Source organism: Musca domestica, unplaced genomic scaffold (genome assembly GCF_030504385.1).
Source record: "Musca domestica strain aabys unplaced genomic scaffold, Musca_domestica.polishedcontigs.V.1.1 8, whole genome shotgun sequence".
NCBI lineage: Eukaryota > Metazoa > Arthropoda > Insecta > Diptera > Muscidae > Musca > Musca domestica.
The window spans coordinates 3,605,360-3,631,880 of NW_026712409.1; the positions used below are offsets into that span (position 1 = coordinate 3,605,360).

Here is a 26,521-nt window from a genome sequence, read left to right on the forward strand (position 1 = left end):
TCCTACATTTTGTATGTATCATTCTAAGCTTTATAATTGTCATTTTGACGTCAATATCATTTACACTCACTCGTATTTATAGTAACTGTCCCCTTTGTTGTTTACCTGCATGGGTTTGTTTGTATGAGTATGTATGCTCATTGACGAATTGGCGTGGTTGCCATTTCGTTGAAAATTTTTTGAATATTCCCGATTGAAATTCTCGAAAAACCCATGCATAGGTGAGGAGCTATAAATACGAGTGAGTAGGAAGTAAATATCCACCTTAAAATTTTTAGTACTTTATAAAAACAGACACCAACAGTGACATCCATAGCAAAATTCAGGATTTCTGCTCTATTTCTTATCCCAATACCAAATACTGCACCATTTAGTACGTTCCGTACAAATATAGTACACATTTCCATAACTACCTCCATATTTAAACCGCTGACACCAGCAGCGTGTACATTAATTTTCAGGATTTCAGCAAATACCAAATTGAGTACTATTTAGTACGTTTCGCACAATTATAGTACACATTTCCGAAACGACCTCCATATTTTAAGCACAGACACCAAAAGTGACATATATATCAAGTTTGAGGATTACAGCACTATTCCTTCATGCAGCACCAAATATAGTACCATTTAGTACGTTCCGTACAATTATAGTACGTACAAAACCACCAACATATTTAACGACCAGTGACGTCTATATCAAATTTCAGGATTTTAGCTCTAGTTCTTCACCCAATACGAAATATCGTGCTATTTAGTACGTTTCGTACAATTATAGTACACTTTTCTGAAACCACCTCCATATGTCCAGGCTACAACCCAATACCAAATTTTAGATTTCAAGCTCTATCTGTTCAGTCAAATACCAAATTGTACCAAATATGGTACTATTTAGTACTTTTCATGCACTTGTAGAACACTTTTCCAAAATCTTTTTTTTTATTACAAACCTATCACCAACAAAATTTAAAAATTCACTCTTCATCTATTCACCCTAAACCAAACTGTTCCAAATTTAGTACCATTTGGTACAGTTCGCACATTTAGTACACATTTTCCAAAACCACCTTTATATATCAAACTCACTTTCCAACCTTGATTCTCATACCAAATTTCAAGTCGTTAGCTCTATTCATTCACATAATAGCAAATGGTACCATTTTAGAAATTTAGTACCATTTTAGAACTTTTCGTTACCTAATAGTTCAAATTTCCAAAAAATTGGTACATTTATCCTGCACTCAATCAATGATTCTCATTTCAAGTTTCAGAATTCTTGCTCATTCCGTTTGTCCAATACAAGGTATTAAATTTTAAGGATACTTTCGTATCGTTTTAATACGAATTTCTAAATACAATACCTGCGTATGATGAAGATGTATATCGAAGCTATATAAAAACCTGAACTCATCTCTATAAAATTTGGCACAGATATTTTCGAGCAGCAATATACTCCGAATATCATATATCATTGTTGTGGAATGCGTATTTCGCATGTAAGGGAATTTAACACCAAATCGGATGAAACATATATATGGGAGCTATAGCTATATCTGAACCGATTTTCGCCAAAAATTGAAGTACTTGCTTCTAGGCTGAATGCCGTCTGATGTGCCAAAATTCAATCCATTTGGGCTGATATTAGAGATTTGGTGCACAAAAAACCTGAAATCGTATAAAGATATATATGGGAGTGATATCCAAATCTGAACGGATCCTGACAAAATTTTAAACACTTATTTCCGAGCTATATCTGATACCAAAGATTATTGTTGTGGAGGGCATATTACGCTTTTAAAAACAAATCGGATTAAACTTATATATGGGAACTATAGCTATATCTGAACCGATTTTCTCCAAATTTCAATTAATTGCCAAGATTCAGTCCATTTGGCCTGATATTAGCCATTTGGTGCACAATAAACCTGATATCGGATAAAGATATATATGTGTGGTGAAGGGTATACAAATCCTGCTAAGCGAAGCCTGGTCTCTATTTGGGTTTAGAGTACCATATCGCGATAATTTAACCAAAATAAAGTCAACTTCAAAAATGATTGTTGGGACTCACTCATGTTGGTACCTCCACCACGAATGGTATACATTTTTAAAATCGTTTTTATACCCTCCACCTTGGAAAGGAGGGTATATTAACATTGTCATTCCGTTTGTAACATCCCTAAATATTCGTATAGGTCCACGTTTTGGTATAGCTTCCATATAACGGTACCTCCGATATTCGGTATTTTGATGATTTTTGCCACATTTTTTTCACGGATTAGTCTAAAAATTGATATTTGTGGGTCATAATGGGTTCTTATGATACCTTTACCCTATTTGTTGCAGATCCTAGAGAGGTTCTCTTATTTAGACAAACTTTAGTACATCGTCAGGTGAATATTAAGACTAGGTTACTTCTTCTGATACCTTTGCCACAAAACGGCGCCTCCTTTCTCCCCAAAAAATTGTTCCAGCATTATCAGACCCCACCTCGTGCTGTCACAACAATGACTACTGTTGTCGCCCGGTAATCACCCGGTATGATTACGAGACATTATATCTGACAATCTTGTTTACAGTTGTCATTAATTATGCATCCTCGCGGCCCAGGCAGTGAGGAACAAACTAATGTGGAGTGTTCTACAACGGCTTCGACATCAATAACGGCAATGGGAAACGGCAGCAGCCAAAGCAAAGCTAAGGAGAAAAAGCAGAAGACGCAGAACCCAACTGAAACAGAGATAATAAATAATCAGTTGTGGAGCATCAGGCGCCTGCGCTAATGATGCGCCACAAAGAAATCAACAATCAAATGGGAATTAAAGTTCTGTAACTTCACAGAGATTGTTGTGCGATAAGAATAAGAGGGGGAGGGGATGTATGTCTACCTCCCAGAGCCACACAACCCTTCTCCGAGTGATGACGATATGACATTTGTGGATCTTTGTTTTAAAAAATATGGAATAAAACGCCAAATAGTTTCATTTTTTTAATATTGGATTTTAAATTTGTTTTATATTTATTTATTTATTTTTGTTTTGTTGTTTAAGTTTTGTAATTTATTTTCAATTTTTTTATTTGTTTTAAAACTAGTTTGTGTTTTGTCTTGTTGTTGCTTGGTTTGTTTGTTTGTTTGTCTAACTTAGTTGTTGTTGTTGCATTCATTATCGTCAACCTCTTCGTCAAAATCATCTTCCATTCTTCCATTCATTCGTTCATTACATTACACAGATTACATTTCATAAAAGTCGTCATAATCATAACTAGACTAAGATATTTATAGATTTATTTTTAATTATATATTTTGTTTTCTTAATTAATTAATTAATAATAATAATAAATTCTGTATGACTACATAGCTAAATAAGTACGTGTGTATGTATGTATGTATATGCAATTACAAGTCCAATTCGAGATTCTACTCTACTCTTCTCTTCTCCTCTTTCATCTTTCGCTATTAACAAAATCTATATAAATTAAATTAAACATAAAATTGTTGTTGCACATTCGTCTGGTGTGGTTTGTTTCTTCCTTTAAACTGTTCCGCTTTGTGTTTTTCTATTTTAATTACATTTTTGTTTTTATTGTGGAGTATGAATTCAGTAAAGACTTAAGTACAAACAATTTCAAATACTTGTTGCTGAGAACTTTCTTTTGTTTTTCGTTTTTTTTGTTTTATTTGTCGTTTTCCTTTTTTAACTACATTCGTTTGCCTGGTTTTGTCCAAAGACATTGGTCGTCGTAGCTGGTTGGTTGGTTGTGTGGTTTATTGGTCATCAGTTCCATCTTCCTCGGCTGTGAAGAATTATTTAACTAATTTTGTTTATATTTCTTTTTAGAACCAATAAAGGTCCTTTGAGGACTCTTGAACTTGGGCTTCAAGACCTGGAATTAGAATAAGAGTAGAAAACAATTAAAGAAGGTGTAAAATCTTGGCAAACAAATGTTGAAAAAAAAACTTAGGAATATAAACCAAACTTAGATTTTTATAAAGAAAAACCAATTATTTAGATTTTCGGGATTTTTTATGCCCTCACCATAGTATGGAGGGTATATTAAGTTTGTCATTCCATTTGTAACACCTCGAAATAAACATTTTAGACCAAAGTATATATATATATATTCTTGATCAGCATAAAATTCTATAGCGATTTAGCGATATCCGTTTTACTCAAATGTATATTATGTCTGCAAGACTTTTGGCATTGGAAATGGGCCATGTAGGTCCACGTTTGGTACCATATAATGGTACCTCCTTATTTTCGGTATTTTGGCGATTTAAGCGACGTTATTTAGCTGAAATGTTTCAAATTTGGTATTTAAAGTTACTGGATACTACAGTACATGACAGATTGTCTGTGCAGGTCCACGTCGTCGTATAGCCCCCATATAACGGTCCTTTCCGATATTCGGTATTTTGATGATTTTAGCTACATTATTCAAATTTGGTGTTTAATGTTCGTAATGGGAACTACAGTCTGTGACAGAAAATTATCTGTGCAGGTCCACATTTTGGTATATCCCCCATATAATAGTACCTCCTTATATTAATGATTTTAGCTACATTCTTTACCGATTTTTTTCAAGTGCACCTTCGGTTGGCCACCAGAACTCAAGCACCGGCCATGGTGATGATTGAGCTCCGGTCGTATTAATCGACCGTGGCATCAGAATAAATGCCGAATATTATCGAGAAAATATTCTGAAGGGTGTATTAAAGCCTTGGGCACGCAAACATTTTGGCACCATCGCACTCAGCACACGCCACCCAAGAATGGGTTACAAAATGAGGTTCCTCGCTTTATTTCCAGCGCACAATGGCCACCAAAATCTCCGGATACCAACCCGTTGAACTATTGTGTTTGGAGTATTTTGGAATGCAAGGTTGGCACTTAAAAAATACTAAGGTGTCGATCACCTCAAGCAAGCGCTTTGCCGGGAATGGGCCAAAATTCCGCAGAGCAACGTTCGGGCAGCGTGTAACGGTTTCATAGGCTGTTTGAAGGCCATAATGCGTGCCAAAGGTGACCATTACGAACAAATCTAATCTTATTCTAAATTTTGATGCAATTTCCGGCATTTCTTGCTTTTATTCAATAAAATTTGAAAAAAAAACATGTAAAAATTATGGCGTTTGACTTTGTTGCAGTTTTTTTTTATCTCACCCTGTATAGAGTACCACATTTAGTACTTTTTGTAGTTTATCGTATTGTAACACCCACGAATACCAATCCCTATGTAAATCTTAAATCTCAACCAATTTCTCTTGATTTTCTGATTTTTATCAGCCAAACTGTAAGTTCTTCAATATTGTGTTCGAAAATGAAAATCTGAGATTTTGTCGAAATTTCCTATTCATACAAAGCGGATAATATGTAACGATTATCGATTTTTCAATAAATGTATTGAAATAACAACTCGAAAAATCTAAAGGTCGACTTTTGTTTTCGACCACATCTCCTTAATATTCGAAATATATTCTTCAAATACCGAAAAAATATCCAGTCATTTGCATTTGGAAATTTCAAAATATTTTGAAATATTAACTGTATATAAAGTATCGATTTCTCCCTTTTTTGTCGATAATTTTCCAAAGTAAAAAAAATAAATAAATAAATGATAATAATGAATAAATAAAACTTACCAGCCATTGTAGGGTAACTAGAGTAAGCGGCAGCACTTTCCAAGGCATGTGCTGTCTGTTGATCGTGATGCAGTCTAAAAATATAAAAACGAAGAAAAAAACAACGAAGACGTTAATACAAAATTTCGAAAATGTATAATAACATCATGGTAGAATAAATAAGTTGTTTGGCCAAAATGAATATACATAACTCCATGGTACAATAAAAAGGTATGATACAGCTACCAGCTGATTAAATTTTTTTATTTAGGGTGGGCCAAAATTCTGCCAATTTTTTGTATGTATTTATTGTTTTGAAAAATTGAAAACAAAAAATTTTAAAGTCAGTGATTGCGGGACGTGCCTTGAAGATATTAACCATTTTCGCCAAGGAATCGAAAATTTATTCGTCCTTTAATCCGCATTAAAATTAAGAAAAATAATTTAAGAAAAATATAAAAAATGGTAACAGAAAGCGGACATGGCCTCAGGGTGTATTTCAGTAGTTTTACGAAGCTGTTTTACCTTTTTATTTCATATATCCATTGTATCTAATTAGAAGAGCTGGATATGCTTTTTACCTTCTTAAGTCTAGCGTGCAATAACCTATAAAATATCAACAATTATTTTCGAAATGCTTACCTTGAACTATGGCCATACTGTTGGGGCAGGCGCAGCAGACTGCCGTATTGGGCCATATTGTGGTGATAGGCATGAGCGTGGGCTGCATGGGCATGGGCGGCATGGGCATAGGTGCCATAGTGGGCTGCTGCATGAGGTACCCAGGGATCTGTGGCATAGCCACCCTCCGATGAATACAGGTCGCTCATCTAAAAAAATTAAAACACAAACGATTAAAATTGTATCATTTAGAGATTAATTTTAATTATTCTTACCTGAGGATGTGTGGTAGCTGTAACAGGATGCACATAATTGCTATTCCAAAATGAAGGTGGGAAATTTCGCGTAGACATGGGTGTTGTGGTATCTGAAAAAAAACAAGAAAACACCAAAATAAGACATTTGAGTAAGCTTCAGCTGTTTCCGAAATATAAGTGAGTCATCATCCATTTTCGAGACAATAAACGCCTGATTAAGAGCTAATGCCTTGAATCAGTTGTAGCATCGCGAAAAATGCTCAGCATCTTCATTATGGCCGTTCTGGTTTGTTGCAAAGCCCTAAATGCACAACATCAACTGCCAACAAGTTTCCATTTGATTAAAATCGCCACCCGAAATAAACACAGAGAGGCTCTCCCCACCCCTGAAATGGTGGGGACAAACACACACCATCCCACTCCTCGTTCCACAACAAAGCGAAGCGAAACATAACGAATTCATGAAAATTTGCCAACATGTGAAAAGTGTGCCTTTACTAACGAGTACTCCGGAATGTTTCTCCGTCATTGCATCTTCAAGGAGGATATAGCCAAGGAGAAGGAAATGCGAGAGAGAGGGAAATCTTTTTGCAAACTTCCATTGAAAATGGAAAGTCAAATGTGGTGCATCAATGGAATGCGTTTAAGGGCACATACAGAGTGCAGTTGTTGCTGTTGTTGTTGTACAAGAATCCCTTTTTTCCATCACCACAGTGGCGGTATCTCCAAAAACAAATGTATTCCAGACATTGTTAAGGAATCGAACACACGCACACACAGATACTCCGACCTGCTGCTGTTGCCAGCATTCAAGATTTTGACGACAACATTCCTGGCAACTTGTTTTCAATACAGTTTTCATGTGATGTTTATGCATGTTGATCTGCCTGCTCTGAACCAAACTTCATGACTTGCCTGGACCACAGCTGTATTTTGGCTTCATCATTTTACGAAACTGCTAATGGTGGGGTGCTGCCAGCCAGCCAGCCAGCCAGTCAACCATCCATCCATCCTTTTGTCATTTTTCGCAATTGCAGAAGCTCAAGTTTGAATGAATGCGCGTCACCAGCCATAAACTCCAATTGTCGTCGTGGTCGTAGTAGTACTGTAATGTAAAACGTTTTCTTGCCCCCCTCTCTTCTGCCTCGGCTTTGTGAAACTCTGATGCGTCTTTGATGCTGCTTTGCTTTTAAACCGAAAATAAACCGCCTCGATTTGGGACAGTCATTAAAGTGAGGCATTTTAAGCAAGAAAGGATATACGTGCTGGTATGATGAGGACATGAGCGAACAAATGAAATGACGGATGGTGATAAATGCAGAGCAGCAGAAGGATTTGAGGAGCCTAGAGCCGGTTTGCAAAGTTATTTGATTTTAGAGTTTTTTGGGAGAGTTTACTTTTATTTTAAAATAAAAATAATAAAAGTGTATTTAAGATTAATGAAGGATTTTTGGAGGGAATGAGTAAGACAGGGTCATGGAGGAAAATCAAACAAAAAAATTATTGAAATTAGCAGTTCCTTGAAAATAGTACCTCAAATAGTTACAATTACACTCTAAAATTGTCTAGATCATAGTCTGAAAGTGCCATGGGGTATCCATTTGGAAACATTCGCAGCGGGGGCAGACAACAAAAAATTAGATTTTCGAGTAAAATGAAAGTATTTTCGAGGTTTGAAAGTTTGGATCACTTAGTATATAGTTTCAAGTATATAGTGTCGATGGCAATATTACAGATAGCAATACGAGGATTATTTTGGTCGAAAATGCACAATATCAAGCGATTCACCAAAGTGCTCTTTTTGGTCCTTTTTACCAAATATTGTTGAAAACTGCATTTAAGCGGGATAGTAGGAACTCAAAATATTCTACAAATCAATTTAGCATGAAGTTCTACTATGGGTCTTAAAATACATCAGAACTCCTAATCATACCTAAAGGTCAGGAATTCAAAAATATTGAAACACATTATAGTGTTAAAGCCGTTTATGCAAATTTCGTCCACAAAACATCATTTTAGAAAGATAATATCAAGGACAAAAATATTCTTTATAAAATTTAAGTCAAAAAGACAATAAATCTTTATTTCCATTACATATCAAGAAAATAATAGTTTAATTTTTCCAAAAAAAAAAAACGGAAAATATTTTCTACATTTTCCTTGGATTTTTTTTTTGACTCTTTATTTTGAGTTGGTGCATGAAAGTAACATAAAATTTCGTTTTGGGCTGAAAGTGTCAAAGGAAGAAATATTCTACACAAAATTTTAACATGAATCGTAGAATAAACCATATATATAGGTTTTATAGTTTTCAAGAAAATTACATTCGAAATGTATATATTACAAATGAAAAATGTTTGTTTACGTTTTTTGCTGCTAATTTTAGAGCAGAGCTTCATATGGATTTATGCAAAATCTCCTACAAAACATCATTTTAGAAGGATAACGTCAAAGACAAAAATATTCCTTATCAAATTTCACTATAAGTCACTGAAGAAAAGAAATCTCAATTTCGGTTACCATATCAAGAAATTTTTTATTGCATTTTGCCAAAAAAAAAATCGAAAATATTTCCTTTTGTTCCATGGATTTATCTGTGGATGCTTGAAAATAGCATAAAACTATCATTTAGGCAAAAAGTTTCAAAAGAGGACATAATCTACACAAAATTTCACTGTAAATATCAGGATAAACCATATATCTAAATATAATGTTTTTTAAGAAAATTACATTCGAAGCTTTTATGTTACATGTAAAAATAATGTGTTGACGTTTTTACTGCCATTTCAACATGTTTCCATTCTAGGCTTAAAACTTTCTTAAAACGTCATTTTCTGGGGAAGGTGTCAAAGGAAGAAAGATTTTAGATCGAATTTTATTGTGAGTCTCTGAACAAATGAAAGCTGAATACTTAAGACGTAGCACAAAAAATATATCATCAATTTTTATTTTCGACAATATTAGCACATATTCCGAATTCGCCGCAAATTGTCTTTAAATGACACTGAATAACAAACAATCTGGGTTTAGTTTCGGGGTCTCATGTGAACATTTTTTAAGGCTTTTATGTAGCACTGGCCATATACAAAGAGACCCCAAATTTTTGACATATATTTTGCAACATTTAATATAGAATTTGAATTTTGGATTTCTTTATAAATCATGGATTAGACCAATAGGTCATATTGGTCCACTTTTTGGCATAGTACCATTATATAAAGGTTTAAAGCCGATTTCAAGTAGTTTTTAACGTTTCAGTCATATTTTCCATTTCATATCGCCAAATTTAGGTATTTCGATTTTTTTTTTTTTTTTTGTAGAAACCATATTTGTCAAAAATGAAGTCCACGTTTTGGTATTACCTTTATAAAAAAAATACTCCATGATTTTGAGATATTTCAAGATCTTGGCTATATTTTCCATATAGAGAGACTGGTCTACGTCCTATGAAAAAATGCCACAAATTTCAAGCAAAATCGAGAAGAAAGCATGGCCAAAACCCTCGAAATAATAGAAATCACGAATGTATTTAAATATGACCTGGACCAAAACGTGAGTCAATATTGACAATTTTCTTTAACATAAAATAAAAAATACCAAAGATATATCTTCACACGATTACCTGATTTAATTACACTTAAAACTCAATTTTCATTTGAATTCGGAACTTGGAAGTCACCTCTTTAAAATAACCATCCAATGTATGGCATCTCATACTCGAACCCATCTGACTCTCTTTCTTTCTCTTTCCTTATCGAGATAAAAGATGTCATTCCACATTATCATTTCATCTTTGAAATTGTCAACCTTTTTGGTCAAATTATTATGTGTAACAGTTAAATGAGTTGTAAGATAAGATGAGATAAGATAATTAAAAACCAATACCACCAACGATGAATTTCAACTCTCGTTTTTCGTTTGGCCGACAAACTCATTTGCCTTCTCTGGATGCGTTCCTCCGGCTGATTTTTATCTCTAATTACACTGACCTTTTGTCACCAAAAATAAACGAATAGCAGGTAACTTAACGACTGCCACACCACAAAAAAACTATTAAGACATCAATGATTCGGGACAAGACCAGCCATTGGCACCACCAACGCTACTCTGTTGCATCCTGCCGCCTTGTCGGAGGGCATCTTCAAACATGTTGTTTTGTGGTGGTAATTGATGCTAAGAGGCCATGATTACAGGGAGCGACTGATTTGACTACTGGTGTTTGGTGTGTAACGTCTATCGACGCGATATCAACGAAGGTGCACAGCTAGCTACTGTTTGGTGGAACTAATGCAGAGTGGAATACGAATTGCAGCGACAAGTTGCCAAACAACAAAACCAAAAGTTTTAAATGTTTTCTCTCCCTCTCTCTCACTTTCCTTACGACTCTATCTCCTAGACACAGGGTTCATTGAGAAAAGGACTCTGCCTAGTAGGGCTCACGTTTTGTGTATTTTGCACTGTTCGACTTGTAAATCATGTTAACTGTGTGTGCGTGACACCAAAATAACTGTGAGTTCATGTGTGTGTGAATGTGTGGCTCATTGTTTCATTTCGGCTAAGGTAAAATGGTGGTGTGTTTTAAAGAAAATACCCAGTAAACAATTTTTGCCGAATTCGGTCCGATTTCTGTCAGAATCTCTGAAAAAATGTCCGATTCTGATTCCGAATTCCTTCCGATTTCGGTACGAAAGTTGTATGGACGTGGTCACCGAATTCGGAAAGATTTTCTGAAAAAAATCTGAAAAAATATTAGATTTTCTGGACGAATTCGGTCCGAATTCGGTGAAAATTCTTGAAAAAATAGGAGAAAAAATTAGATTTTCGGAAAAGATTCGGAGGACAACTCCGAATTTCTGAAAGAAATCGGGCAGAATTCGTCTGGAAATTCGGCGGAATATTCAGATTTTCTGAAAGAAATCGGTCAGAATTCGAAAGAAAATTCGGAATAAAATTCAGATTTTCTGAAAGAAATCGTTCAGAATTCGGAAGAAATATCGAAAAAATCGTCACACCACTTAAAAATGAAAAAAACAAAAAAAACACATATTTATTTAAAAAACAAACAATTTATTTCGGGTTTCGTAAAAATGTAGTTTAAATATTACATCTATAATACATTTACATTATAAATATTATTTTATTAGGAACATAACATACAGTAGCACGTTTCTGTTTCAACTGCTAAACAAGAACTAAAAATAAAAAGCAGTGCACACAGAAAACCGGTATGTAGTTGTTTTTGCAATTTTTTTCCATCATATTTTTTTGGGAACGAAAGAGAAAGAGGCTGATTCACAACAACAACAAAACGCACATTTTTACAACGGAAAATCTAACAGTTCACAATAACAATAACAAATAGCAATTTTGCTTTGCGCTTTGTTGTTGTTGAGATCTTGAAATGAATGATCACAACAACAACTACTATGGGAGAGAATGTGTCAAACCACCACCATCCGTTTACATGTGGGAGAGAATATGCCAGAGCAATAGACAATCTACTCTCTCCGTTTGTACATTTTTCGAGTTTTTTTCGCTTAAAAACACAGGAAAATGTGCAGAAATTCTAAAAAAAAAACGTTTAGAAAATCGGACCAACTTCTATCAGAAATTTCTGAAAAAAACGTCAGAAATTTCGGAAAAATATCTAAAATCAGAGCAGTCGGAAAAAATTGTTTACTGGGTAGGCTGTTTGGTGGGTTCTTTGTTGGCTCATTTGTTTGGTGGTTGGTTGGCCAAGTTGCTATGGCTAGTCCAATGTGTGTTTGCGATGTTGTTGTTGGTGTTGCCTTCCTTTTGTTGTATTTTCTTAATGAAAATTCTTCAGCGTCATTCTCAATGATAAAACGTCGCATTTCGACGTACGTGAATAATAAATGAGCGTTTTATTGAATATTTGCTTGTTGGGCTAGCTGGCTGGTTGGATTGCTTGTTTTATGCTAGGCCGGTTATATTATATGCGACATGGGTACTATTCTCTATGTATATATACAGCAGCTGACACGGTGGCGAAATGTGAAAAGCGTTGCAATTGTTTATCATCGTCAACGAGCAGTTTAATTTATTGCTATTTAGAACATGTTTTTGTTTATCAGGTATGGAGGAGGGGGCATTCTGTAATCTAAGGTCACTTGTTTTAAAGTTTTTTGAAAATTGCCCCTTAACTAGAACTAAAAGTTGAGGACACATGGTAATGTACTATATATCACCATATAAAAGGTGAGTTCGGTTAATTTTTTATTTCATGTTCAGACCGTCTAGATCGCGCAATATAACGCTTTTAGACTATATTTTGTGGGACCATGTTAAGGCACATGCCTATAGAGGCGAGGCTGCTTCAACCGTCGCATGAAAAACTTTTCTATAGCTCTTAAAACTACTATACCTTCCAGAGTTCCTATCACCTTATGTACTACACCTTATATACTAAACAATTTTTTAGACATTTTCCTGAAAAACTCTATTATTATTTTTTTTTTTTTTTTGTTGGGGCACCAAAATGATATCGAAATACATTTCTTACTACGTATGGTATATTCAATTTGTCATTCCGTTTGTAACAACTCTAAATATACGTCATAAATCACATAAAATATACAGGGTGAGATAAAATAACTGCAACAAAGGGAAACTGCATAATTTTTAAATTTTTTTTTAAAATTAATTGAGTGATAGCTTAAAAATGTCGGAAATAGCATGAAATTTTATGTTTAGGTTTGTTCAAATTGGTCATCTTTGGCACGAATTGTGGTTTTCAAACGGCCAATGAAAACGTCACACCTTGCCCTGCGGCATTTTGGCTAATTCCCGGCGAAGCACTTGCTTGAGTTAATCGACACTTGGGTATTTTTTAGTGCCTACCTTGCTTTCCAAAATACTCCAGGCACAATAGGCCAACGGATTGGTATCCGGAGATTTTGGTGGCCATTGTGCGCTGGAAATGAAGCGAGGAACCTCACTTTGAAACCATTCCTGGGTGGCGCTGAGTCCTGTTGGAATGTTCAAGGTCTGCGTGTCCAACGCTTTAATACACCCTCCGGAACATTTTCGCGATAATATTCGGCGTTTATTCTGATGCCACGGTCGATTAATACGAGTGGAGAGCGACCATCTTCTGTTATGGCGGCCCACACCATCACCATAGCCGGCACTTGAGTTCTGGTGGCCAACCAAAGGTTCTGATGGCACATTTTCAGTTGACCTCTTTGGCAAGTAAACACCATCATTTTGTTTGTTTTTTTTAACTGCTGGACAACGAATGTTTTTTCATCGGAGAAACACAAATTCGGCAGTGTACCACTTTCGGCCAAAAGAAGCTACATTAGTTATTTTGAGTCTATTTTTGTTCTGTTGCGGTGTAAGTTCTGCACTTTTTGGAATTTCAATGTCTTTACCCCGAGCTCATTTTTTTAATATTTGCCGAATGGAATATTGCGATATGTTCAGCTTACGAGCCATTTTTTGGCCACTGCGACGCGGGATTCGATCAAATCGCTTCTTTACTTTTCGAACCATTTCTGCTGATGTTGCTGTTCCCTTCTGTCCACTTCTTTGACGTCGGGCTACGCTACCATATCACGGTAACGAGCGATGGTACGAGACACAAAAGATTTATTCACATTTTAATGCTGGAGATCTCTAACGATAGCCACTTGGTAGTGGCTTTCCAGCCAAATATAAAGAAATCACCCTGTCACGCTTGAATTCCATCACGAATAACGTTTTTTTTCTGGAAAATTCTCACCAAAATGGTTTTGAACGCTTGTAAACAATATAATGAGCTGTCACTGCAATAATTTTAACCGCTGTCGGACGAGTGACTTAGAAATGACAGCAGTCTGAAGTTGGTTGCAGTTTTTTTCATCTCACCCTGTACATGTACTTCTTTAGGCAAATCAGTTCTGAACAGAAGAGTATTTTATATTTTTTTCCTTTTTCCTATTTTGGAACAAGAAAATTTCGGCTGGAATAGCTACAATATTATTTCTATCAGTATCCCCAGGATCTGTGATTTTTGCTTTAGATATGAGCAAATGGAACTTGGAGACTTTTTGTAGAAAAGTGTGGAAACATGCTAAATATTCATACTTGCATAAAGAGTGCGTCCGGTTCTTTCTTTTATGGCTGTTATAGTTCTCTGTTTATTATTCCCACCTCACATTTTTTCCTGCTCACAACAAAAAACCAACCAAAATCTCAATACTAATACTAATTGCGTTCGATTAAGAAACCATTAGAATCCTCGCTACAAATTGAGTACGTGAGCATAAAATAGCCACTAAAATACCCCAAATAAGTTACACGTTTTCCTACGCCCACAATTATACAAAAACCATGAGGAAGCTAAAGGTAGAGACAAAACAGCAACAGTATTTACTCACACACACATACACACACCGAAATATTTCCTAAATACTTTTGTTTACGAATTGAAAATTAGGAATTGATTTTTTTATGAGCACTTACACGACTTATTTGCATTTTATTGCTAAATTTGCCAACGGAACGCAAAGAAACAGAAGAGAACTTGGTAGAGAAGAAGAAGAAGAATGTCCAATTAAAAGAAAAGAAAAAAAGCTAAACATTTGCAGGTTTTAAGGTGGCTGTTGGCTGTTTGTGTTGGCGGTTGACTGACTGGCCTGGTCTGGTCTGCTCGGGTCTGTTCCGATATGGTCTGGGGTGCTCTTTTGGGTGTTGACAAAACCTCGACGAATGTTTTTTGGCGTTTCATCTCAGCTCGCCATATCTTGTCTGGTTGACGTTGTGTTTTGTTGTTGTTACATTGGCATTTGGTTGTAAAATGTCGACGGAATTCTAAACGCTTGCCAGTTTGCTCCGTTCATATGCCAATGGCGAATACCATCACATGCCACTTGGATTCATGGCGGTTTTTAAATGCATTCATTACTCAATTAGCCAACGACCGGCGACCGCACTCAGCTAGCCGGCCAGCCAGGAGGCAGCACAGCAGCTAGATGATGTCGACCAACTAACCAACCAACTGACGACAATCGATCGCAGCCATCCATCTATTCGTCCCACCAAAAGCCAAGTGCTGTTGTGACGGGTGTACGAACATGTCCTTTGTGCACATGTGCCCCGGTAAAATTTAAAGCAGAGCATTCGCCAAAAGAAAATTGCATACCTACCTTCCCCCGGCTTGTTTTTCACAAAGTCTCCCTTCCCTACCCAACCTCTGTTTTTTCGTAGGAAAAAGTGGGCAACTACAAAAATATCACAAAATGAAAACAATTTAAAAGCAATCACATTTGTTATTCGGCTAAAAATACCAGCCTCAAACTGCGGCAGCTGAACGAAGAACCTGAACAAAGCAGGAAAGAAGGTATTCGCTTCGTGTCGTTGCATTTTGCTCGCATTGGCTGAAATATGGGCTGTGATTGCAACTCAAATCGGCACACAACTCAAGAGGCAGTTGCAATGGCAATCCCAGCGACCTACCAACGCCGCTCTGTAATCGTCTGCGGTCTGGGTTAACAGAAATCGCAACAATTCGCCATTCGCCGTCGATAAGAACGAGCAACAATTTAATTAGATGCCGCTTTGATATACTCGTAAATGCAAATTCCTTGAATTGCATGAGTTCGTTGTTGTTGTTGTCGTTATTGTTGTTGTACGTTTTGTTTCTCTTTTCGTTTCGTTTTGTTTGATTTTCGATTTCTGTTTTTAGAGTCGATCGAACACATTCCATTCTATTTTAGTTTGCATTTAACCGACAAACAGTCTCGCAAATTTTTTGCCTGAATTATTTTTGTTTGTAGCAAGAACAACAACAACATCAACATGAACAACAACAAAAAATACCAACAAAAATCGAAACAAAACTCTTCAACAAAACGACTGCTGCAAAATACTGCACCGCTGTTCTACAACGACGACTTGGACGATTATGGGCCGAGGTATTTGTTTGCAATGTTCGCTGATATGCCCCCTCCCAGAAAAATTCAAAATTTTGCTTTGGTGTTATGGCGAAAATGTTAGAATTTTAAATAACCACAAAATGATGAAGTGAATGGTCACTAAACAACAAAAACAATGATTTGAAATGTATTAACTCCAAATAAATGTTTGAGCCTTACAGCGGCAGATGTTTGTTGGGTGAGTTCGATGTAAATGTGTAAATCGATGAAGGGTATTGTGGGAAGGGACAAGTATCTGCGAAAAAGGAGTGAAAGGATTTACCGATTTTTATGTTACAAACTAATCGACAACTGCTTTGAAAAACATTTGATTTTAAAAATACAAATATTTTTCTGTATCGAAAATGGGTCCCTAAAACCTGAAGATTTTGCTCCACAATGAAATCACAGCTGAGTTCAGAGCTCAGACTTGATCGATTTTACTCGTAGAGTGCGAATTTTCTACAAAGAGTTTACTCTCAAATCCTATGCTTTATGTGAGAGCGCTTGCAAGTTTCTCGTGTTTGAAAAATTAGAGCGGGAGTCGAAATACTCGAAATAAAGTAACAATTAATTCTAAGAGTAAATGGAGAGAAACATTTGTTTGTAAACATATTTTGATGACTCGGGGGAGCGTGTTCAAAAACAGCAAAGCAACAACACAACCACATTCTCTCGTGGTACAGATTGGCGACAATGCTTATCCATTTAGATTTTATTTAGTTTGTAGCTGTGGGTTGGGAAACACGTATTTACTAATGCAACAATAATATGGCACAAACTAAAAAAATACTCGGCAAGAGTACAATCTCCTCAATTTTGAGAGGATTTTACTGCCACTCGAAAACAATCTTGCATACTCGCCCGTATTCGAGTGACATCGAAAATAGTCTATACCTAAATTTGTTCTACTCCAAGGATTGCTCCCTATTCAATTTGAGCAAGAATTTCAAGGTTATTCCTGAAATTTGTTCCCAATTGGGAAATATATGTCCTTCAGAACTTGGGAATTTTAGCTTCAAAATATTACTACGTAGACCCTTGCACGGAAAATGTTTCTTAATAGATGCAGATTTCCTTAATAGATATAGATTTTCCATATGTACAAAAGAAGAAGTCTCCAAAGTTCCAGTTTTTTTTTTTTTTGATATCTCTTCTATGGCGAAAAGTTGGCTAAAAATGTCTCTTTAATCAGATTTTAGGTAGCGTAATTTTTCTGCTGTCAGCTTTCAGAATCTTTACCAAGAGAAAAACTTAATATTAAAAAACTAAACCTTATTTTCGAAAGAGTAATATACAGGGTGAGATGAAAAAACTGCAACCAACTTCAGACTGCTGTCTTTTCTAAGCCACTCGTCCGACAGCTGTTAAAATTATTCCAGCGACAGCTCATTATATTGTTTACAAGCATACAAAATCATTTTGGTGAGAATTTTCCAGAAAAAAAGTATTTCGTGATGGAATTAAAAGAGCTCAGGAGTTGCTTCGCTTGGCAGAAAGTAGTAAACTGCCGAATTAGGTTTTCTCCGATGAGAAAACATTCGTTGTCCAGCAGTTTGTAAACAAACAAAATGATCGTGTTTACTTGCCAAAGAGATCAGCTAAAAATATGCAATTTCGTATGGCTACCAGAACTCAAGCGCCGGCCATGGTGAGTGATGGTGTGGGCCGCCATAACAGCCGATGATCGCTCTGTGCTCGTATTAATCGACCGTGACATCAGAATAAATGCCGAATATTATGGCGAAAATATTCTGGAGGGTGTATTAAAGCCTTGGGCACGCAAATATTTTGGCCGCAGACCTTGGACATTCCAACAGGACTCAGCACAATCGCACTCAGCACGCGCCACCCAAGAATGTTTACAAAATGAGTTTCCTCGCTTCATTTTCAGCGCATAATGGCCACCAAAATCTCCGGATACCAATCCATTGGACTATTGTGTCTGGAGTATTTTGGAAAGCAAGGTTGGCACTAAAAAATACCAAAGTGGCGATCACCTCAAGCCAGGGCTTCGCCGGGAATGGCCCAAAATACCGCAGAGCAACATTCGGTTAGCGTGCGACATTTTCATTAGCCATTTGTAGGCCATAATTCGTGCCAATGGTGACCAATTCAAACAAATCTAAACTTATTCTAAAACTTGATGCTATTTTCGAAATTTTTCATTCAATGAAATTAAAAAAAATGTAAAAATTATGGCGTTTGACTTTGTTGCAGGTTTTTTTATCTCACCCTGTATAGCTAAAATGCATGGAATCCAAGGAATCTTAATTCAAAAATTTCCAAAATTGTGGAAGAGAGCGAAACTTTTCTACTCTATTTAGATGAATTTGCGATATACACTTTCAAAACGACGCTATACGTGTCCTCTTTTTTTGCCTCTACTTTCATAATCTGCTGGATTTTCCCTGTATTTATGTAAAAAATTGAATTTTGTCACACAGTTTTATATTTCTACAGAAAAATCACATTCTGGGAGATTGAGAATTCAACGGCGAGGACTTAAGGATTCTTTTTAGAAAAAATTCTCCTTGAATTTTTAGAGTCGCAGAATTTTTTTCTTACAAAGTCTCACACCTCAGAGGAAATTTGTTTTCCCAAGTCCTTTGTTCGTTTACGAAAAAGCTAGGGGATAATGTACCTTAAATCACCTTAATGTGAGAATACATAAAACGCTTTTTTGACTGGCTTAAGTCATCGGATGACTTCTTGGGAAAAGGTCAAAGGAGCGTAGGTTGACCAAGTATAAATTATGAGCCAAAATCGAACTAAGTCAACCTTAAACTCCTTTGTTTCTCTCTTAAAAAAAAGCCCGCCGATGAATAGGACCAGTCAAAAAAGTGTTTTACGTATTCTCGCCCTAACTTAATAAAATTTTACGAAATTACATAAAAGGATTTGTAGATCGGTTGATGTGAAAAAGTATGTAATAAACCCATTATTTGGTAATGAAGGAATATGTCTCAAGTTTTTTTATTTTATGGTTTGTTTAGCTACATCAACGAAATAATAAATGATTCCTAATGAAATCGCGACAGCGGACACAACTTCTTAATAAAAATATAATTTGTCAAAAATTTTGACAATATTAGCCAACTTTTCGACCGTGTGACATGTGGAGACGATGTGGTACCAAAAACCAAAAAAGTACTTTAACAAAATCAAACGTCTGTGAAAGAGAATGAAGTGAGCCAGCTACAAAGTGATCCATCCAAAGACCCTTTGTTGTTGAGAATCGTTTATTAAGATGTGGCGGCATTGTCACAGTGGCTGTCACTGGCGACAACAGCCAGCAGCCCCACAATGATGATGATGCTGAGGCTGAGGTTGATGACAATGACGACGTTGACAACCACAAACAGCAGCATTAGGTGGTGGTACTGTTACCCATGTTCGGTGTCATGTTGGCACTTTTTCTAAGAAATCAAAATCCAACAAAAACTACAACAACACGAACAGCACCAGATATGGACCTCAACATGAAATGAGCCCTTTAAATGAAATGAAGTGAAATGTATCCTGGCAAAGTGGGGAGAACGTTTACTCCCAATTGTTAATGAGCAAATGATATGTGTAATTTCGTATTTCATTATTTTTGGAGGCTCCGTCACATCAGACGCAGAGCGGAATATCAAGCGACAAAATCTAAATCTGTGTCTGTGACATTTACATGACAGCTTGCAACACTTTTGATCTTTACAAATGATAAAGTACTGTGTCATATGTACAGATGTGTGTGTGTGAGAGATGGAGAGGGAAATATCTCAATAGATATTAGTTAGATATAGTTTGTGGAATAAAATCAGTGGACAGAGGTAATTAACAATCGTTGAAGGATAATTCTGATTTTCTTTATCCTCTAAAATATAAGTTTCCAATTTAAATAATTAAATTTTATTTGACCTCGGAAAGTTACAACAGTTCAAGGCATATTTTGTCCATCCAATTTTGAGTTTTTATAGCCTCGGCCATATGGCTTATTATACCCTCAGTCATATGAGGATATATATCATTTTTATATGACCAAAACGTTCCTCAACGAAATAACGATTTTTGACCCTAGGTCTCTTTGGACAAAATCCGTTTCAGGACATTTGGAGTCAATCTAAAGATGTTCGTCCGTCGGACTGTATGGCTGGCTGGTGCGCATGATAACTATCGAAGGGAGTACCCGATTTGGGCCAAACTTGGTAAATCGTAAAATTTAGATTGAGTTCACAGATGGGCAACATTGGTCCACTACTTCTAGTACCTCCTCTACAAAAGATCGAAATTTTCAAAAAATATATTTTCTGCACAGAAAGAGAAATGATGATCTGATTTTGCTCCAACTTTGCAAATCCTGATATTCGCTTTAGTGCTAGGTCAGGTGCAAAAATGCATAATATCGGTACACTACATCAAGTGCCTCCCTCACAAAGGGTAAAAATTTTCAATAATTATAACCTTTTCAAAATGCGACGTATGAATCCGATTGTCTCAAAATTTCACAAATCACAATATTTTTATTACCCCAAGGTCTGGTGTGAAGATGGAATATATCGGTCCACTCCTTCTGGTACCTCCCCCACAAAGGGCCAACATTTTGAATATTCATGAAGCTCTTAAAAATCGAAATAAATCTCCGATTTCATTCAGACCTTGTATATCTCAATATTTCAATCAATACAAGATTTGTTATAAAGATGCTAGAGATCGAACCATTCCTTCTGGCACTTCTCCCACAAAGGGTCAAAGTTTTGAATAAGCAAAACGATCATAAAATCCGAAATCAGCATCCGGTTCTCTTCAAACTTCACACATCACAATATTTTTATAACCTCAAGGTCTGGTGAAAAAAATGGAATATGTGGGTCCTCTCCCTCCGGTACCTCCCCCTCAGAGGCTCAAAATTTTGAATATCCATGATGCTCATAAAATGCAAAATTAACGTCCGATTCCATTCAGACTTCGTACATCTCAATATTTCCATCAATACAAGATCTGTTATGAAGATGGTAGAGGTCGGACCATTTCCTCTGTTACCTCCTCCACAAAGGGTCAAATTTTTAAATAACCAAAACGATCATAAAATCCGCAATGAGCATCCGGCTCTCTTCATATTATACACATCCCATTATTTCTACTAACACAAGATCGGTTGTGAAGATGGGATGTATCGGTCCTCTCCTTCTGATACCTCCCCACAAAGGGTCAACATTTTGAAAATTCGTGGAGCTCATAAAACGCGAAATTCGCATCCGATCCCATTCAGACATGGCACATCTCAATATTTCCATCAACACAAGATCTGTCATAAAGATGGTAGAGATTGGACTATTCCTACTGGTACTTCCCCCACATAGGGTTCAAGACTTTGAAAAACAAAACGCTCAAAGAAAGCGAAATAAGCATCCGGCTCTCTTCATATTTCACACATCCCATTATTTCTACTAACGCAAGATCTGCTGTGAAGATGGGACATATCGGTCCACTTTTTCTGGTACCTCCCCCACATAGAGTCAAAATTTTGAATACCCATTCAGATTTGACGCATCTCAATATTTCCATCAATACAAGATCTGTTATAAATATCATAGAGATTGGACCATTTCTTATGGCACCTCACAAAATTAGGGTTCAAGATTTTGAAAACCAAAACGCTTAAAGAAAGCAAAATGAGCATTCAACTCTCTTCAAATTTCACACATACAAACATTCTTGCTCACACAAGATCTGTCGTGAAAATGATATATATCTGCGAACCCTTCTGGTACCTCACCCACAAAATCTCACAATTTTTGGTCAACTATAGAAGTCAAATTATATTCCAATAATCGAACATTGGCTGAGGGTATACATCTGTCGTCAAAACCGACTGATACTTTTTAACTTGTTCTTTTTTTTTTAATTTATTATTTTTTCTTTCCTTTAAACTCACCTTTACTACTGTTCAGAGCTCGGGAGAAATGTTCATCCACCACGCTGGCTGTATCACCGGAATAATTTGTAAATACGACGCAGGTTGCTGATAAATACTGTGCTCTCCCCTGACCGGCATTTATGCTATTGGATGTGTCCAGCGCCATGTCTTTGGGGCCGGGACCAGCGCTGGGATGCATTGAATGATGGCGCGGAGAATCGGGACCAGAGGAACATGATGACTCGTTGTGATGATGATGGCCACCAACTAAACGTGCTGTGAGAGACAGATTAAGAGCAAAAATTAATAAATTATTTTAAATATTAATAGATATTTTTTTAAATTAAATTATTTTAACAAAATTTTTACGACTCCATAAAAATTCACAAAAAAAAAAAAAAAACAATTTTTTTTTGTTAATATCATTTCATTTATAAAAATTTATGAATTGTTTGCTATTTGCCACCATAATTCGCGTATTTTTCATTTTTTGATGTTGTTTTTATTGTCGTTGTTGCTGTTGTTGTTATTGGCCGTTATGGCGTGTTTTGTTGTTGTTTTTATGGCTGCCTGTCTCAAATTTAATAAATATCAGCTCAGGAATTTGTTTGGAATGTTTTCAGACATACCAGTGCCACTGTCACTGGCTGCCTACTCGCTTCGCTTTTGCTGCCGGTTACTTATCGCAGCTATGTTGAAATGTCTGTTCAGACATCCCTGGGTGTCTGTGTGTGTGTGTGAGCGTTTTTTTTTTGTCCCCACTACCAGCGAACTATCTAAAAAATTTGCAAATTAATTAGTAACGTGTGCTGTTGAGTTTCAGGCGAAGGAGTTAAATGATCATCCCTGGGCAGAGGATAACTGCTTAGCATTTAACTTTTGCAGAACAAGTGGCTTTGACAGGCATACTTTGGGTGTCAAATGGAATCGAATTTTCAAATTTGTTTTAAGCCCCACACAACCAATTTTTTGAGCCACAAAGTTTGTTTTTTTTCAGTAGGGCCCCTTGAGAGGAGAGGAGGTGGACCCCCAAAAAAAAAGGTGTTGTTGTAACATCTACACATGTTTCTTTTTTAATTTCTACTGGTTCGGTTCTAACTCCAAGTTTAAAAATTCGGCTACTTTCGCTTGCTATAACCATAGATCTTCTGGAGTGAGTTGGGTAGATTTGACAGCGCCCAATACGAATTGAAACAACTGCTTCACCCTAAACGTAATTGCCAAAACCACCCTAGTTTGTCTAGGCATCCAACGTTTTTCAGCTGCAATGTATGGAAATTGGTCCCCGATGTTGGCATATACTTTGTAAATTTAGATGGCATCTGTGACTGTATCGCTATGAATGCAAGTCAGACCGTCCTGATAGACTCGATCTTAATCTAGAGGCTCCCTATAATAGCGCTGGACCTCCCTCTCTAGATCATGTATGTCCTTCCTGACTCGCATGGGTGTGGGAGAGTTTTATACACCATATGATGGTTCGGATGACTCCCACGATAACACCCAAGCAGAAACTACAAATGAAGCATATGGTTATGCTGACGTACAGGAAGGACCTCTACCCCCGCATGTATATGGTTCACTAGTGTCATGAGGTGGCCCCCTGTCTCAGAGCAGCATTGTGGCAGGTCTAGATGGTCTCCCACAACATAGCACTTGGGTCGCATTGCTGACCATAGACAGGGGTATCCCATTATAAGATAACTGCAAGCCCTCCTTGTCCACAACCCAAGTGCTACTGGCTAGCGCCTAGAAGACCTTGTTCCTACTTTTCATTTGGTCACAGATAGCTGTGGCTAGTACAGGCGACTTCAACATGCTGCCGAATGTGACCCCTAAGAATCATTGCAGTACCGACGACTTCCAATAAATCTCATTATGTTGAACCTTACGTTTTTTGTGAAGTTTTGTTCGATTCGATTGCTGATGGTCTTTTAAAAATATATTTTTCAAAATTATTCAGAAATTTTTAAAAATTATATATCTCAAGATTCCTTTCCAACACACTCTTTTTCCTTTCTCCTCCGCAAGACATGCTTTGAAAACGGTAAACATGACGACATGGTATCGGTTACTTTGCCACATTCAATGGTTCATAGATTTCACAGCTATGGGCAATCCAAACTTGTTAAGAGTCAGTCATATTTGTTTAATCACAACTTGACAAAATGCTAGTCATTTATAAATGTCTTGGCTGGCTGGCTGGAGCGTCGCGGTCGGCTACTGTTCCGACCAGAAAATGCTAAGCGTTTGGATGGACTCGACACCATATTAAATAAAACGACATTCCAGGCATTTTTCAACAAGTACTGCCTACTGTTTGCTCACTGCTGGCGGGTCTGAGCCACACGCACACACACACACATGGAGGCCACCACCAGCTAGCTCTTTGTGTTATTAACTTGTGGAGCATCATTATACGCGCCACCACACCACATGCTGCCCACTCGCCAACATTGACGACGACCAAGTGACTGACTGACTAACTGGCCATATGAATCCCTGTTTTGTCCAAAAACGAAGTCAACCAGCGACCAAAAAAAAAAACGCAAACGCATAATTCTGAATAATTGAGTGAAACATTGATTTTTACAAGCGAACAAAAATCAAATCATATTTGACTGATTGGAGCCAAAACATTTGGTTGCCTTTTTTTCGAACGATTTATTATTTGTTTTGATTTGGGTTTGAAATTCAAGCCACACGTTTTTCGCCCCAAGTGGCATTTATGATTTATTGTGGCGGGATTTTGGCAAATGAGGGAGTAAGGGGCTTTGGATTTGAGAAAAAAAAAAAAACAAGTTAAAAAGTATCAGTCGGTCTTGTATATCCTCAGCCAATGTTCGATAATTTAAATATATTTTGACCTCAGTTATAATTATTCAAATGTGTGGCCCTCTATGGAGTTGGCTCGGAAGTAATGGGCCAATGTTGTCAATTTCGTATCGGACCTAAGTAAATATTATATAAATATTGCGAGGTACCAGGTTTCGTATACATTGGTTACTTCCTTCACTTTATATAAGATATGCGATAATGTGAGGTAGGTACCAGAAGGAATGGACCTATATATTCCATCTTGACAGCAGGCCTTGTTTAGTAGAAATAATGGAATGTGTGAAATATGAAGAGAACCGGATGCTTATTTCACATTTTTTGAGCATTTTGTTTTTCAGAATTCTGAACCCTATGTGGGGGACGAACCAGAAGGAGTGGACCGATGTATCCAAATTTCACACCAGACCTTAGGTTAATAAAAATATTTCGATGTGAGTAATTTAAAGAGAACCGAATACTTATTTCGGATTTTATGATCGTTTTGGTTATTCAAAATTTTGACCCTTTGTGGGGGAGGTACCAGGAGCAATGGTCCGATCTCTACCATCTTTATAACAGATCTTGTGTTGATGAAAATATTGAGATGTGGCCAGTCTGAATGGAATGGGATATAAAATTTCGCATTTTTTTTTTTTTTTTGAGTTTCATGGATATTCAAAATGTTAACCCTTTTGTGGGGGAGGTACGAGAAGGGGTGGACCGAAATATCCCAACTTCACACCAGACCTTGAATTAGTAGAAATAATAGGACGTGTGCTATATGAAGAGAACCAGATGTTTATTTCGGATTTTATGATTTTACGTCTTGGTTATTCACAATTTTGACCCTTTGTGGGGGAGGTACCAGGAGCAATGGTCCGATTTCTACCAACTTAATAACAGATCTTGTGTTGATGGAAATATTGAGATATGCCAAGTCTGGAATGGAATCGGATGCTAATTCCGTGTTTTATGAGCTTCATGAATATTCAAAATTTTGACCCTTTGTGGGGGAGGTACCCGATGGAGTGCACCGATATATTCCATCTTCACACCAGACCTTGGGTTAGAAGAAATAATGGGACGTGTTTAAATTGAAGACAATCCGACACTTATGTCACATTTTATAAGAGTTATAATTATTCAAAATTTTGACCCTTTGTGGGGTAGGTACTTGATGCAGTTGACCGATGTTTTCCATTTTCACACCTGACCTAGCACTGATGCAAACATTAGAATTTTGCAAAATTGAAGTAAAATCGGATAATCCTTTCTCTCTATATGAGTTCAAATATATATATATTTTTTGAAAATATCTACCTTTTGTGGGGGAGGTACCAGAGGGAGTGGAACGATATATTCCATCTTAACACCATACCTTG

At 36.7% G+C, this 26,521-nt stretch overlaps 1 protein-coding gene across 1 annotated transcript in view; it reads right to left on the minus strand.

The window, feature by feature from the left end:
* Window positions 1–2,978: 2,978 nt before the first annotated feature.
* The window catches only part of LOC101893769 (protein vestigial), a 46,530-nt gene continuing 22,987 nt past the window's right edge, over window positions 2,979–26,521 (minus strand). Inside the window, exons 4-8 of the mRNA XM_005187341.4 lie at window positions 22,341–22,598; window positions 6,519–6,610; window positions 6,265–6,452; window positions 5,644–5,717; window positions 2,979–3,884 (exon numbers count right to left, since the gene is read on the minus strand). Coding sequence (XP_005187398.1) covers window positions 3,835–3,884; window positions 5,644–5,717; window positions 6,265–6,452; window positions 6,519–6,610; window positions 22,341–22,598 — 662 coding nt within the window. The 3' untranslated portion in view covers window positions 2,979–3,834. The remainder of the gene's footprint in view (window positions 3,885–5,643; window positions 5,718–6,264; window positions 6,453–6,518; window positions 6,611–22,340; window positions 22,599–26,521) is intronic.